The sequence below is a fragment of the Brassica napus genome, chromosome C4 (genome assembly GCF_020379485.1).
Source record: "Brassica napus cultivar Da-Ae chromosome C4, Da-Ae, whole genome shotgun sequence".
In the NCBI taxonomy this organism is placed as follows: Eukaryota; Viridiplantae; Streptophyta; class Magnoliopsida; order Brassicales; family Brassicaceae; genus Brassica; species Brassica napus.
The window spans coordinates 5,107,379-5,122,892 of NC_063447.1; the positions used below are offsets into that span (position 1 = coordinate 5,107,379).

Consider the following 15,514-nt stretch of genomic DNA (forward strand, 5'->3'; position numbering starts at 1 on the left):
CTTCTAGACGACTTATTTGTAAGTCGTCCAGTTGGAAAACCTTCCAGACGACTTATTTCTTCCAGACAACTTATATATTTACAAATCTATACAAAGACAAGCTGAAATACAAATACTTCGCTTGTTAAAAAATCATGTTCAAATGCTTATCATACATGCCCACGAACTTATCACCATCCACATTTTCTTTCAGATGCTGATCAACAAGCTCCTTCCATATATCCACCACCATATTATCCCTCATTTTCTTCGCGTTGCACCTAGCAAAGTCTTTAGGGTCAAAGGAGACGCCAAGAGCATGACATTCAATGTACTTTACAGCGTACACGCCACAATCACCATTGTTGGCCGTGGGTACACCTTTCAGCGGTCTCTCATATGTGTATGGCTCCAACCCGTATTTGACCCGTATTTCGTCGGTGGCTGCTCACTCAACAAGCAGATAAGGGACCATCTGGAGAAAAGGCTCCATTATCGCATCCCATGCGTCTGGTACACTAGATGAAGGTATGCTGTCCCAGACGACTATGTGCCTCTTAGGGATCGATATCCAAATAGCAACCCAATGCTTGTCGTCCAAGTTCACTGGCGCATAGATATCATCAATGTCCTCCCCCCACTTCTTGTTTGATTGGCAAAATGAAGGTATTGATCCGTCATAAAAATTCGACGCCCCACCAGGTAGAACTCTTCCTAAACCTTTGTGATCAGGTTCCGATGTTTTGAAGAGCTGATACTGCTCTCTCCAAGACTGGGAAAAGTTGTGATCCAGGAAGCACATTCGCTCGCTCCTGAAAGCTTGTGGGTTCTCCTGATACCTCTGCCTTAGCACATTAATCCAAGCATCTATATGCTGCATATTAAATATAACAAGTTAGAAGTTACCAGACGACTTAAATATAAGTCGTCTACGTGGTCGTCCAAGTAGACGACTTTCCAGACGATTTATCTTTAAGTCGTCTGGAAAGTAGTCTACTTGGACGATTTTGTAGACGACTTAAATCGTGTGCAGAAGACTTACGCAGTCTTCCAGCCATCCTCTGGCTGTCCGGAGGAAGTGGTACCACCTTGTTGGTGATGTACGTGGTTTGTCCTCGGTCTTAGTTAAATAATGACTGCAAACAAAAAAGCAATCAGTTTTGGACGACTAAATCAAGCTATTATGGGTAAAGCAATCACTTACGGATCAGTTTTCAACCAATCAGCGAGTTCCTTCAACTTATCTTTGTTTACTGGCGGAAATGGATTATAGGCTGCCACTTTATCTTTTTTTTTCTCTGCCGTATAAGGAGATCTCACAGTGGGAGCAGGTTTCTTCGCTCGTTTACTCTTTGCACGCTTGTCCAATACAACCAGGATCGGTTCTGAAACTGGATCGCTTGGCTCGGTGGAAGCTTTATCCTCTGGCAAGATCTTATTTACCGAGTTCGCCTCGGTTGCTGTATCCTCCGGCAACCATCTCTGCAATAAAAGTTGCACACAAGTTAACTCTGGATGACTTAAATAAAAGTTGTCTGGACGACTAGTTGACCCTGGACGACTTAAAATTAAGTCTTCCGTGGTCAACTAGTCGTCCAGACAACTTACGTTTAAGTCGTCCAGGGTCAACTAGTCGTCCAGACAACTTTTACAGTCGTCTGGACAACTAGTTAACCCTGGATTTGATACTAACCTCTTTGATTTGAGGAGGCTGTTTCTTTTGAGGAGGAGGCTGTTTCTTTTGAGGAGGAGGCTGTTTCTTTTGAGGAGGAGGAGGCTGCTGTTTGGTTTGATGAGGAGGAGGCTGGTTACTAACCACGGTTTCATTGGCATGAGGGGTAGCCTGTTTGTTTCTACCCCCGGTTTCTTTGGCAAGAGGGGTAGGCTGTTTATCTTGAGGGGTAGGCTGTTTATCTTGAGGGGTAGCCTGATTGGTTAGAGGTGGAGGGGTAGCCTGATTGGTGACACCAACCTTCTTCTCCACAGCTTCCAATCTATCAGACAACTTCCTAAACTCCCTCATGCACTTATTAAACCCTTTTTTCATGCAGTCAGCTACGCCCTTGAACATAATTTCCAACTCCTCTCTGGTCACCCCTCTAGCCTCTTCTCTAGCCTCTTCTCTAGCCTCTTCACTAGCCACTTTAGGAGCCTCTTTACGAGCTTTCTTCCGAGGTCTTGGATTGTCTTCCTCCTCCTCCTCCTCCTCCTCCAACACAACCATCTCTTTGGCCTTCTTCGATGGAGTCACAACCTTAGGTTTTGTATTGACCTTAGTACCAGTGACTTCCCAGCAATCCATGGTCCACTTCCACGGTCTCCGCTCATACATGACTTTAATGATGTTCTCTGCGGGCAGGTCCTCAACCTCAGAGTCCCATTTTGGCCACATTTCACTAATGTCCTTCTCAACAAAGTTGATCACGCGGGTCTGCAGTAAATAGAAGAATCGAGTTAGATATTTGAAAAAAAATACTAAATAGACGACTTAATTATAAGTCGTCTACTAAGTCGTCCAGCTGGAAGACCTTCCAGACGACTTATAATAAGTCGTCTAATAAGTCGTCCAGATGGAAGACTTTCCAGACGACTTAATTAAGTCGTCCGATAAGTCGTCCAGCTGGGAAGACTTTCCAGACGACTTATTATAAGTCGTCCGATAAGTCGTCCAGCTGGACGACCTTCCAGACGACTTATAATAAGTCGTCTGCGCAGTCTTTTGGATTGAAGTAAATACCTGACTCAAGATAGCAGCTTTCATTGATCTGCGGCCTCTGCTGCCCTCGTAAGCCAGTATCGGTGGAGACGGACTGTCTGCTCTGGGACCACCAATACTAGCACCCAATTCCGGCATAGCTGTGTACGTCCAGACCTGAAGAACTTGTATAAACCCATCCACGGTGTAACAGCCAGCAATTTCTTTGTTCCACAAAGAGTCCATCAGCACCTTAAACGCGACTCTCCCCCATGGATAATTCTCAAACCGTTCTAAATCCATCACTAGCCTTGCCAGAGTAGATCGTGTAGCGGTTGAAAACTTTCTCCCTTCAATGAATCCAGTGAAGATGGAGAGGTACGCGAGCCGCTTGCGATCTTCCCTGGACCAATCCCCGCATCTCTTCAGTGCTGCTATTATCTGATCAGTAGTTGGCCCAGCTTCCAGATGAACTCCCAGCATCCCCCAGAAAGAAACCATCTCTGGGGTAACGTCACATTTTGGTGTCTCAAGGTCCTCGATGTACTCGCAGTTTAGACCAGTGAGGTTTTCAAACTCTAACAGTGAAAACCTCAAAGGTTCTGGACCAACGAGAGACCACATCTCATACTTCTTCTTAATGTCCAGCTTGAAACTGAGCATGTAGTGAACCAGCCTTGAAGCCCAACCAAATCCCTGCTCCTTGAACTTGATGAAAACTCCCAAACTCGACTCCTTGAGCTCTTCAAATTCGTCATCAGTAAGAGCTTTCCTAAGAGCAGTATGCAACTTGCTGTTATCCGTATGATACGAAATGCTATTGTGGGCTTCTGGCTCTTCCCCTGATGTGTATAACCTACGGGGGAGTTCTGGAATATCCATCCTTTTTGTCTGCAAAATAATCAAAGACAACAATATAAGTCCAGACGACTTAGTAGACGACTTATAATTAAGTCGTCTGGAAAGTCTTCCAAATGGACGACTTATATTTAAGTCATCTACTAAGTCGTCCAGTTGGAAGACTTTCCAGACGACTTAAGTTACTTACAAGTCTTCCAGTCGCAGAAGGAGTTGGAGTACTCGTCATTGCGGTTATAGATCTGAAAAAATAAACGTGAAACGGTGAGAATGAGTAAATTGATAGAGACAACGTTTTATGTTCATCTTTTCCTCGAGATTGATGACTTAGCGGCGTTAGGGTTTACAGAGAAACGGCGCTAAGGTTTACAGAGAAGAAGCGGCGGCGCTAGGGTTTAGAAGAAGCGGCGGCGCTAGTGTTTAGAGGAAGCGGCGGTGAGAACATTGGTGACCACGGTGGCGAGGGCGACGGTTTGTTCGGAAATAGTGGAAGCAGCGGCGCTAGGGTTTAGAGGAATCGGCGGCGCTAGGGTTAGAAGAAGCTGCGGCGACAACGGTGAGATAGATAGCCGACGTTGAGAACGATGGTTTGTTCGGAAATCGTGGGAATTCGAAATCGCCTTTGAGAGAGAACTGTTAGGGTTTCTGAATTTCGCGAAAAATGAAACAAAAAAAATAAAAATCACCTTATATATTGGGTAAATAATCCGGTTAGCTTTAAAAGTACATTGGTAAACTTTAAGGTTTGGTCCGGTTTAGACGACTTATTCTGGCTGATAATGTACAACAGACGACTTAATATTTAGTCGTCTGTTTTCAGACGACAAAATATTAAGTCGTCCTAAACCCTAAAATGAACCCCTAAACTAAAATGACTAGATTAACTAACTAACCACGTTATAAAATCAAATTATACTTAAATAGTGTTTACTATACACAGAAATGAACACGCATAAGTAATTTTAAAAATTTTCAAAAACGGTTTTAATGCTTTCCAAAATCTAACCCTAAGAACACATACAATACTACAACATATGTTGATGAAACATAAACTTAAGAATATCATGACTCACTACTTTCACTCATCTATGCTGAAAACAATTGAAATTTGTTATATCTTAATTTATACCTCCTAAGACATATGTTAATTACATAATTCCCATTTTTCACTTATCAAAATATTTTTTACAAAATTTTTAAATTATGTTTAAGACTAACTGTCCAGACGACTTTCAGTTAAGTCGTCTGGACGACTTATTTTCAAGTCGTCTAAACAGACGACTTGCGAGGGGTAGAAACGTAAAAAAAATTTTGTTTTCTTGTTTGGTCACAAGGGGATAGTTGTAATTTCAATAGCCTTTTAGGTTACTTTTGCCTTTGACCCAAGTTGGGGTATTGTTTTGGGTTTGACTCCAAGTTTTGTGTCACACTTGGCAATTCTCCCTTATTATAAGGGGGGGTATTGAGTTGTAAATCTGAATTGTCTTGTTCATTTATAGGTAATATAGTGTTTTTGTGAATGTGTACAATTAAGTTTTATAATACAATTAAGTTTTCCGGTATAATTAAATGAATGTGTACAATTAATATATTGTTTATGTGAGAGTGTACAAGTAAGTGCAATGGTAAATGGCTAGTTTCTAGTCTTCTTAGTCTCTGGTTCAATTAACGTTTGTATCATTTAAATTTTACTTAAGTTTTTTTTCTCAATGAGCAGCAGTTTTGTAATAATATCATCTTTTTCGTATTAGGGTTTCTGAGTTTCTTGTAAATATATCTCAAAGCTACCATTGATTTTTAACATGCAATCTTCATTATATTTTGTGTTTTTACCTCCAGAAGTTACAAATTTTATAAATATTACATGATTTTTAATGTGCAATCTTCGTTACTGTGTGACTCATGATTACTGGTTTTTTTATAAATGACTTATCTAAATTGGGAGAAGAAAACAGATGAAAAAAAATCAAAAGATCTGATATTTATGTTGTAGAGGGGTTGAGGAACATTAAGTTTTCTAAAATCAATTTTTTTGTTAAAAAAAAAAGAACGAGATGAATGGAGAAGAAAGTTAGAAAAAAAGATGATAGGTCTCACTAGTTAGAAAATGTAACTTGGTTTGGTTTTAGTTGAAGACATCATAGTAAACAACCAAAATAAATTGTCGCTGAAACTACCTTGTAATAAAAATTAGAAACCGTCTTATGGTCTAAAAAAACTCTTTGGATTACATGTTAAAAAACATTATTGTAACTACTAAGAAAATAGGGCGTAGAATATTATAAACTAGATTAAGATCTGGGCCTTGCGCGGAATAAATATTATATATAAAAATTATTTTATGTATTATATGTTCTTACATATTATGAAATAATAAATATATATAGAATAATTAAAAGTCAGTAACTATTACATATATAATTAAATTGGTGCGAATGTATAAATTAATTTTATTAATCCAAACAATTTTTTAAAAAAATTTGATAGGATACGTAATTAAATTTAAATGATATTAACATACATAGTATATTTTTAATATTAATGTCTCTTAAATGATACTTTCTACTCATATGTTTTTTTGATTATGTGTATTTTTAATAGCAAAAACTTTAAATTATTGATAACAAAATTTTCATTGTAGGATTAATAATTTTAGTAATTTATAATTTAAAAAAATTTATCAATGTTAGTTCAAAACTTTTATCAAAAAAAATTATTCAAAGTAAATTTTGAAATTAAAATATTTATTTATTCAATATGGTTTATAGTTTAATTTAGAATGTTATATATACATATATATTTTAAATATTAATGATTAATTAAATAAGACTTTTATTTATATGATTTTGTAATCATTTGTATTTTGTCATAACAAAAATTTTAAACCATGGATCGTAAAATTTGAATGTGAGACTTTTAACAGCTTTAGCAATTTATAGTCGTTTTTTTAAATTCAAAATATAACATATACAGAAAAATCTAAATTTTTATAATATGGCTATTGTGATTTATTTTTAATTATTTTAATAGTTTAAAATTAAACAAATTTGATAACATACATTTTTTATCAGATCTTTATTATTCAAAATCATTAATTGTCATATATATTTTAGCCACATTAGGTAATTCTGTAATATTTATTTAAGGAAATAATAAATGACATTAATAATAAATTTATGGTTAATTTAATAAAAAGCTTATTAAATAATTAGATGAACCTACATATTTTTCTAATAATTCTAACAATCATAGTGATTACACGTGGCTACAAAAAGAAGTAATAATGCTTAACAAATAATATATAGGAGATATTCAACGTCGTCCGTACAGTCATGTACAAAGGTTAGCCAATGATATTTCGAAAACGCACCTCCTACTTTTTCTCATGCTCCAATCGAAAACTCCCCAGACAAAAATATAACTATTATTTATTAACTCCAAAGATAAATCGTGCTCCACACATTGGTCTCGATTGTGACCCACGGAAAATAAAAATAAAAGTAAAATTCAATACAATACAGCAACTGCTTTTCTTACCCCTTTTAACCTCTTTTTACTTCCTATTTTAGGTTAAATCGTTCCTCTATATTCACTTTTCTTATATATATATTTACCTATTTAGGTGTTGAAATTATGTTACAAAAAGGACAGATTCCCCATCTTGTCCAGAAACCTACTCCGTTCGTTTTTCTACTGTTTCTAACAATCCTTGCGATTTCAGTTTGGTTTCTTTTTTTATTAGGTTTGGTGAAAGTCCCACATGCATTTTTTCCAATAAATGTTTACACGTTATATATATATATATATTCTTTTATACGTTAGTTTGGTGATTACAAACAAAAAAACATCAGTGGGGATTCTGTGGAGAAACTTAACTGGATATATATAAAGCTTTCAAACAAAGTTTAATTAATTGAAACAGGCTGAATATTTCATTCTTTCATCCAGACAGCTTCTAATGGATATACAACTTTCAGATGAATTAGTTGCGTAGTTTTTGATTCAAAAGACAGTTCAGACTAAGGAAGTTGTCCAAAATTTATTTAAGCATGATGAATCTTTCTAAAGTAAAACTGTAGGTGAGTTAAATAGACGTTCTGTGGGATGTAAATCTACTAGATTTTGGACCATATGATTTTTAATATCGACATAGAATATTTTTATTTTTATTTAGTTGTAGAACAATTGTTTGATTAAATTTTGGTGAAACTATAATTCTATTATTTCAATTCTACATGCTTGTAGAAAAGAAATCAAATGAACATGTTGACGTTGTTCTATGACTGTGATCCCATAGTATTGTTGTCTTAATTCTTTTTCTCTAGAGTTTGTTTTCTTCAAGCAGAATAAAACCAATGTTTTGAAAGCGGTTTGCATTGCCACGACGCATTTTTCTTCTTCTTCCGTGGTAGCTGAAAAAAAATTACTGAGACACTGGTAAGGCAATTTATGTGCACAGATAAATATGCAAAAGAAAAAAAAACCTCTAAGTCATTTTCCTGCCCAAACAGATACTACTATACTACACTCTGCAATTACTTTCAAATAAATGTAAAACTATTGCATTACTTTAAACACAAAAACCTGGAATCACAGAGTGATATTTTTTTAACTTGGTTGATAGTGATCTTTTAAGTTGTAACAAAATCATATATGTCAATAATGTTTGGTCTACAAATCGCTCAATAAGGTTTGAATGAACTAGTCGCCCCAAATGAATTTTAGCTTACTCAAAAATGCAGCGGGAAGTAAAATGTAGTTTTGGCATATCCCTATGTTTTGACGAATATTATATCCCATTTTGTTTAACGGTGGTCGGTCTCATAGACTGATTGTATTGGTGTATTCGTCCCGTTTCACAAAAAGATTTTTTTTTTTTTTTTATCAAACCATACTTCCATTATACTGAAACGAGTTTAAACTCCATTACAGGAATATACAACAAGGCCATAGCAAGCCAAACAGACAAACAAACTGACTGAATAATAGAGAGATAGCTTAAGAAAACAACTTACAAAAGAATGCCATAAAAAGTGCATAACAACAATTTCATAGGCTTTTTGACAAATTGCATCCAGTGTAACCTAAAGGGTCACAATCACTGCCTCAAAGGCAGAGAAATGCACTAGCTGGGAGGAAAATCCTTGCAATACCAGCAATGCTTGTTCATCCAATTCGCTCCATACATGAGGAAATATTGGGAAAATAGACTGCTCCAGACAGGAGACACCCAAGAGAAAAGTACTCGTCTCAACCGGCTTCAACAGAAGGAATATCATAGATAGTGTTTCTTCAATCTGCCACCAAGAAGAAACACACACTAACATAGCACAAAGAGCCAGATTGAACACAAGAAACAAACTGCATACTGCAGTAGAGATTGGCACTGAAGCCATATAGATGCTACTAACGAGCACAAGAGTAGAACCTAAGGAGAAAGACTCCATCGGAACATCACAAATTAAGACCAGGAGCCACATATCCAGTGCCTCCCATACAACCCGTGTTTCATACCATTCAACAGAATAATGAACCGAGAGTGAAGCGCCGAGGCAAACCTGGAAGAGAACATCAGGACATGATCGAAAAGGAGACCACACTGTGCGCCGGTGGTATAACAAACTGCATCCAGCAGTACATAAACGCCCTGAGACGAAAGATGAGACACCAACAGACAAGTGATGAGTGTCTCCGCCTCTCATCCTACTCATCAAAATTGGCGAATGAGATTCCAGATCTTGGATTTTGGGAAACGCATGGGATGAAAGGCTGGCGGCGGCGTTGAGGAAACGAAACAAAGAGAGAACAGAGGAAGCGTCGGGAGGGTCTGGTGGGTCCGGCGGAATGGTGGGAGAGAGAGATTCAAACCAAAAAAGCTTACACGGTGGTGGGTCGGGAGGAGGCCTGAAACGCGACGGGGCAGGAGCAGTCATCATCAGGAGCATAGTGGAAGAGAAGATCTGCTTCAGGAGGAGGAAGGTTGAACGGCGGAGTTGAAGCGGATGAGATCCATCAAAGCGGCTTGCATAGGGAAATGGGCCTGAGAGGTTTTTAAACTATCTTGTCAAACGTTTGAGCTCTTGTCATTTCACATCCATATAGTGTCTCCCTCACAAAAAGATTTTTAAAAACTGAATAGGTAAAAGACCATGATAGATATGGACTCATGCATCTAGGTACTTTTTTAACCACGCTACAAGGTAACAGGAATAACCGGTGGAAAAGTAGTTAGAAGAAGTGATTCACATACACGTGATCATATATTTTGAATTGAGCTTCTCTTCGCAAATATTCTCAGAACTTATAAAACCAATCCAGCTAACTCAGTCCATAGAGGCATAGAGATATAGAGCAACCAGATACGTATAATGGCCATTTTCTTCCTGCGCTTTTACGGATTTGTTTGTTAACCAGCTAACACAAACAACAATTAGAGTAGATAAAACAATACTCTATTGCATTGGATTCCGCCTAAGCATTCACTTTCTAATGTAAAACTCTGTTCTGTTAAGAATTAACAAATCAATATTAGTTTTTTCATTCACCAAACAAACAAAAATTACGATTGAAAGAAATATTATTAGTTGCTTAACTTTATGCAAAACGCGTGATTTGGGGGGAATTATATGTGAATAGGCTCAACGCATCTGCACATGTATTAATGAGCATTTTCATTTGAACCCAATAGTCTCTCTCTATTCATTGATAATCTAGCCTCACTCATCAAGCATATTCTAAACTAAAATATAAATGAACTACTACAATAAATTATTTATTAGCCAAGTAGAGCCTTTTATTTTTATTTTTTTGTTTACTTTATATTCGGCTATTTAATGCAAGGTCATTAAATAGTATATATGATCAATGGATTAATGTGATTAAGATTTAAAATGTCGGATAAAGAGGGTTAATAGAAATAAGCTTATTGGAGATGGAGAGACTCTGGAGGAAGGGATTTGATTTCGCCACGCTTCCCAGTTGAGATGTCGACACATGTGGGGCACGTGGGGTTGAGGAGACTCACGTCATGTGTGCAGGGGACCACGGAGCGTGCTGTGCACCGTCCGATGATGTTTCATCTGGCGGTTGTTATTCCATCTTCTGATTATAGTTGTCCTTTTTAATTCGCTTATCTCTGGAAAGTAAATAAACCATGCTTGCGTCAGGCTTCCCCCACCTGGGCTTTTTATTCTCAACAGTTAAAACACTACGCATTTTTTAAGGTTTGGGAAAATATTTTAAATAAATGGCAACCACTAATAAGATACAATCATTAGTCAGATAATACATGCATAACCCCCAAAAATAACAGCAGAAAAGGCAACAATTACAGATAGAGGCTACTCAGAACAAGAGTTTATCCAGATCTTATTACTAAAACTAAAATAGATAGATATTTAACATTTACACCCAAAAAAACCTGAAATAGATATTATATGATCTGAAAGTAAAGCTCAAAAAGGAAGATAAAGTGGTGAAATCAAAATATTTAGTATCCGGAAATTTACAAATTGGATGTCCTTCTCAACCACTAATTGGATGTATTAGACCGACATACCAGTATAATTGCGTGTGTCGAAAACTGTATTACTATTTTTATAATTGGACGTATGTCGAAAGAGGATACACTAAGATTCCTGCTGTTAAGTGTAGCTTGGGTCTGCAAAATAATGGGCCTTAAATATTTTATTCCGTAACATTAGTTTTCTTTGTTTATATTGGACCTAACTGTTATCTAAGCACATACAACTTGTTTGTTATTTTTCTTTTTGTGGGCTTAATTATAAGATGTCAAGCAAGCAATAAAAGCACGAGTTTTCCTTCTTGTTTGAAATTAGATTTTATAGTTTGGACCGATTTTACTTTGGTTAAAAATTTAGGCTAAGCTTCACTAAAAATAAGAGGTCCACTGAAATAAAAGAGAGAGCGACATGTCCAGTCCACGTGGGGACTCCTATAGCCAACTCTTCTGGAACTTTTTCCCCATCCACCAAGTTGATTTGGATTTTGGGCCTCTAATTATGGCCGGACAAAAAACCCGGATCCGAAGAACCGAATCCGAAGAACCAAACTGAACCCGATCCAAATCGATGTATTTCGGATACCTGAATGTAACCGAAATAGATTTATATACCTAAATATATTACTTACTTTTAGATTTAATATATATTAAAAACATCCAAAAACTATAAAATACTTTTAAGTTGTCTAAAATACTTGAAAATATACATAAATAGTCAAAAGTAAATGTCTAAAATAGCTAAAATATATTCAAAACACTAAAATACTTAAAATATTTATTGATTTTATATCCAAATATTCAAATCAAACCAATTTATATGTTAATTTTAGGTATTTTGACATACATTATACAAATTTATATGTAATATATTATTTTGTGTTATAGATTTTGAGAAATTTTAAGTGTATAATGAATATTAAAATTTTAAAAATAATTTAAATGGATTATCCGAACCCGAACCAAACCTGCAAAAATTCGAACCGAATCCGAACCGAAATTTTGAAATACTCGAACGAAGCTGAAATTTTTAAACCCGAAATCCCGAAATCCAAATAGATCCGAATCGAACCTAATGCCGAATACCCCTACCTCCAATAATTCATTTTCTCCGTGACCCGTGTTTTCTTTCAAAACAAAAGTCAATTTAATTTCTTTCATAACTAAGCACACATTAAAATATTTAAAAGGTGATGAACTGTTAGAATCATGGGTTAATTAACAACCAGGCTCTTATCAGGCATAAATAAACTTACCGTAGTAAATCGTGTCTGGCGCTGAGACGTGAACAAAAGAATATAATATCATCCATTGAAGTATAGGTAATAAAATCAACGGCCAGGACGAGATGAGAGAATGTGCAATGAACGGTAAATATCTGATGGACAGAACTAGGACCCACGCCAGCCTGTGTCTTTTATTTTTCTTTAGCTTTAAACTCTGGTGGTGGTGACCAACTCGTGTCCTTGAGTGGGAAGGATTAGCCTAATCCGATTAGGCCCCACGAGACGGGAGCCGTATAAGTGGTACAAGCAAGCTACTTGGCCCCGCCAATATCATACACGGACGAGACTTTATGGAAAATTCAAAAGGAATAATAAAGTAACGCTTTAACACACTTCTAAAAACGAAGTAATGCTTTAACAATTATAGGAAAGAAGCATTAGAATATTTTTATTATTATTACAGATTCAAAATAAAAATATTACTACCACAATTGTTGTTGGGTGGTCCATGACTTGATATTATTACAGGGCTTCGGCTTTAATAAAATCTTGTTGTGGCAATATTTGTATTTACAAAGCGATAAAACAAAGTCCAAAAAGTCAAGACAAAGTGGTGAGGAGAGGAGGCCCACCGAAACGGACCACGTAGGCCTACCGAACCGGGACCACACCCAACCTGGCCGCCTCGGAAGTAATGCGTAAGGTGGGAGCTGTGTGGCCCCACTCCCTCCTCTGCTTTTTGATTTTGGTGCGTGTTGACCCACCAACGTCGTGGACACCACCGATGCCTAAAAGCTAGGCCCACTTAACACGTGCGCGTCTTTACTTCCTTCCATCACGTGCCCCGTGATCACTAATACGCCGTCGTTTAATCTCCCTCAGTGGTTCGATGACCGTGCGGTGGTGGTGGACATGAACTGGTGAAGCTCCTGTTTCTCGTAAATCTCTAGCGAGAAGTCTCTGAGCATGTTGGTCGTAGACGACGACGAGCCTCCGTTGGTTACGCCGGAGCTTGAACTCGGAGCCATAACTGACGGCGTGGAACGGGTAACGTCAGGAACTGATACAAAAGGTGGTCTAGCCATTAAAGAAGCTTGCTGAACGGCGGCAACGTAAGACGACGGCGGAGCAGCCGGAAAAGCTAACATCTGAGGCTGGTTCGTCGGACCAGCGACGTGCGGCACAAGGAAAAAAGCTCCGACTGCCGGAATCACCGCGTTCGATGGAATCGCCCACATCGGAATCATCCCTTGCGGCAGCGTTTGCTGAGCCACGGTAGAAACCGGAGCTAAACCGGACGAAATTGGTGCTAAACCGGAAGAAACCGAAACCGTAACCGCTTCGTTTATGTCTATATACTCACTATTAGAAGGTCGCTTACGTCTCTTCTTCGCCGAGTTATCTCCCACGTCAGAATCAGCGTTCGTCGTCGTTGGGATCTTCAACGTTCCATTAACCGACATAGCGATGGCCGGAACCGTTCCCGTACCCGTGGCGGCGATAATAGCCGGCTCGGCGTTCTCCAGCAGCCACCGAATCGTCTCGCCGTCGGACCTGTGACCAAGCTCTCTAGTCAGCTGAAAAATCCTAGCCGCACACGTGGCGGGCATCCGTATCCTCCTCCCTCTACCTTCGACCTTGGTGTGGCGGTCTTTAGTCGAAGCTCTCTTCAATGGCGGTCTCGACGGTGGAGCTAAAGACATTGAAATAGACGGAACCTGCAGCTGATGCGAGGATGACTCTAACGACGGCTCCGTCTTGGGCTCGAGGCTCACTGCGTTGTTGACTTCAAAGGGTTTAGAAGTTAAATCAACGGCTCTCAGGCGTTCATCTTCGTGGTGCTTAATCGTCGCCATTGAAAATATAACGGAAGGTAAAAACAGACGGTGGAGATAACGACGAATGATTTATAAAAAGAAGCGGATACTCTGGGGTGGGGGAATCGTTTTAACGGCGTTACACGTCGAAGGATATAGTAAATGTGAGTCGTGTATATATAGCAAGAAACACGGTGAGAATGCTGACTCATTTTTTTGATCCGGGAAAAAATCAACGGTTATGATTTATTGGATTGAGCTTTCCAGAGCCATTGGGATACCACCACGTGGATCGATCCCGTTCAATTGTTTCCATCTTCTATCAGTTTTTATGGGACCATCTGTGTCCACTAGGGTCCAGTAACTTTATGTCCTAACTATATAAAAAATTTCTTTTACTGTTTGTTCAGCAGATATATAAGCAAGAGAGGTTTTACTTACTAAACCGAAGCCAACCTACATCGAAACCAATACATTATATTTAAATTAACTTTGGTTTCTAACTAAACCACATATAATAACGAAACAGAACAGACGGGAACATCCCACAATAATTTCATTTGCTTATCATCAAATTTCTCATCGACAATTTTGATTCTAGGCCGTCAGATTTACCTTTTTATAACCGTTGAATTTTGATTGGCTAGGACAAAAAAGATTTCTTTATAGAAAAAGCTAAACGCCCATACTTGGGGTTGGACCCCATTCATGTAGGTCACAAGGCTGCTCCACCAAAAAAAAAATAAGCTTATTGTATATAGAATAATCCTTCCTGAGTTGCACAAGAGGGAAAAAGAATAATCCTTTCCTGGATTCCAAAATCCTATCGTCCTTTTCACTTAACCGGTTAATCATTTGTACATGTGAAAAACTAAACCCGGAAAATAACATATATATATAGTTTACTCATTATTAGTTTGTAGAGGAAAAGTAGAGCTAGAACAGTACCAAACCAAAACTAGTTTCACTTTCAAAATGATTCATGTAATATATGAAAACTATTGAAATCTAAACCGGTTTGAACCATTACCAAACACATGAACAGAAAACGGGTCCTACCACAAGGAAAGATAAGGCTACGAAACGAAAACGGGTTAAAGAGGGCCTGAGCTGGACCCTCCTCTCCAGTGCTGGTCACACCACACAATGTTGAGGGTAGGCCTGGAACTTTTATCCGAGATCCGGATTCGATCCGTGATCCGATCCGGATCCGATCCGAAAATCCGGATATCCGGAGAGGCCGAATCCGAATCAGGATAGTAAAATGTTGGATCCGTCAAAGCCGAATCCGGATCCGGATATCTTGATTTTTTAGTCCGGATATCCGGATCCGTAAATTTTATTAATAACTATTTCAAAAATAGTAATATCTATATATAAAAACTAATTTTATTTAATATATTTTCATTTTTATAATAGT

General features: G+C 37.9%; 2 protein-coding genes across 2 annotated transcripts; both read right to left on the minus strand.

Annotated features, from left to right (window-relative positions):
- Positions 1–8,616: 8,616 nt before the first annotated feature.
- Positions 8,617–9,465, minus strand: LOC125585747. The gene is made up of 2 exons (XM_048755393.1): positions 8,944–9,465; positions 8,617–8,829 (listed from the first exon to the last, which is right to left on the minus strand). The coding sequence occupies exons 1-2, from the start codon at positions 9,463–9,465 to the stop codon at positions 8,617–8,619; spliced, it is 735 nt and encodes a 244-aa protein (XP_048611350.1).
- A 3,233-nt stretch (positions 9,466–12,698) lies between these two features.
- LOC106390338 (transcription factor TCP9) lies at positions 12,699–14,341 on the minus strand. Its single transcript, XM_013830780.3, has one exon. The coding sequence runs from the start codon at positions 14,131–14,133 to the stop codon at positions 13,156–13,158; it is 978 nt and encodes a 325-aa protein (XP_013686234.1). The 5' UTR covers positions 14,134–14,341; the 3' UTR covers positions 12,699–13,155.
- Between the last annotated feature and the right edge of the window lie 1,173 nt (positions 14,342–15,514).

Coding starts and splice junctions, on each gene's coding strand:
- LOC125585747 (XM_048755393.1), bottom strand. CDS start 9,465: ATGACTGCTCCTGCCCCGTCGCGTTTCAGGCCTCCTCCCGACCCACCA. Junction 8,830..8,943: donor TAGGTTCTACTCTTGTGCTC/GTTAGTAGCATC, acceptor TCTTGGTGGCAG/ATTGAAGAAACACTATCTAT.
- LOC106390338 (XM_013830780.3), bottom strand. CDS start 14,133: ATGGCGACGATTAAGCACCACGAAGATGAACGCCTGAGAGCCGTTGAT.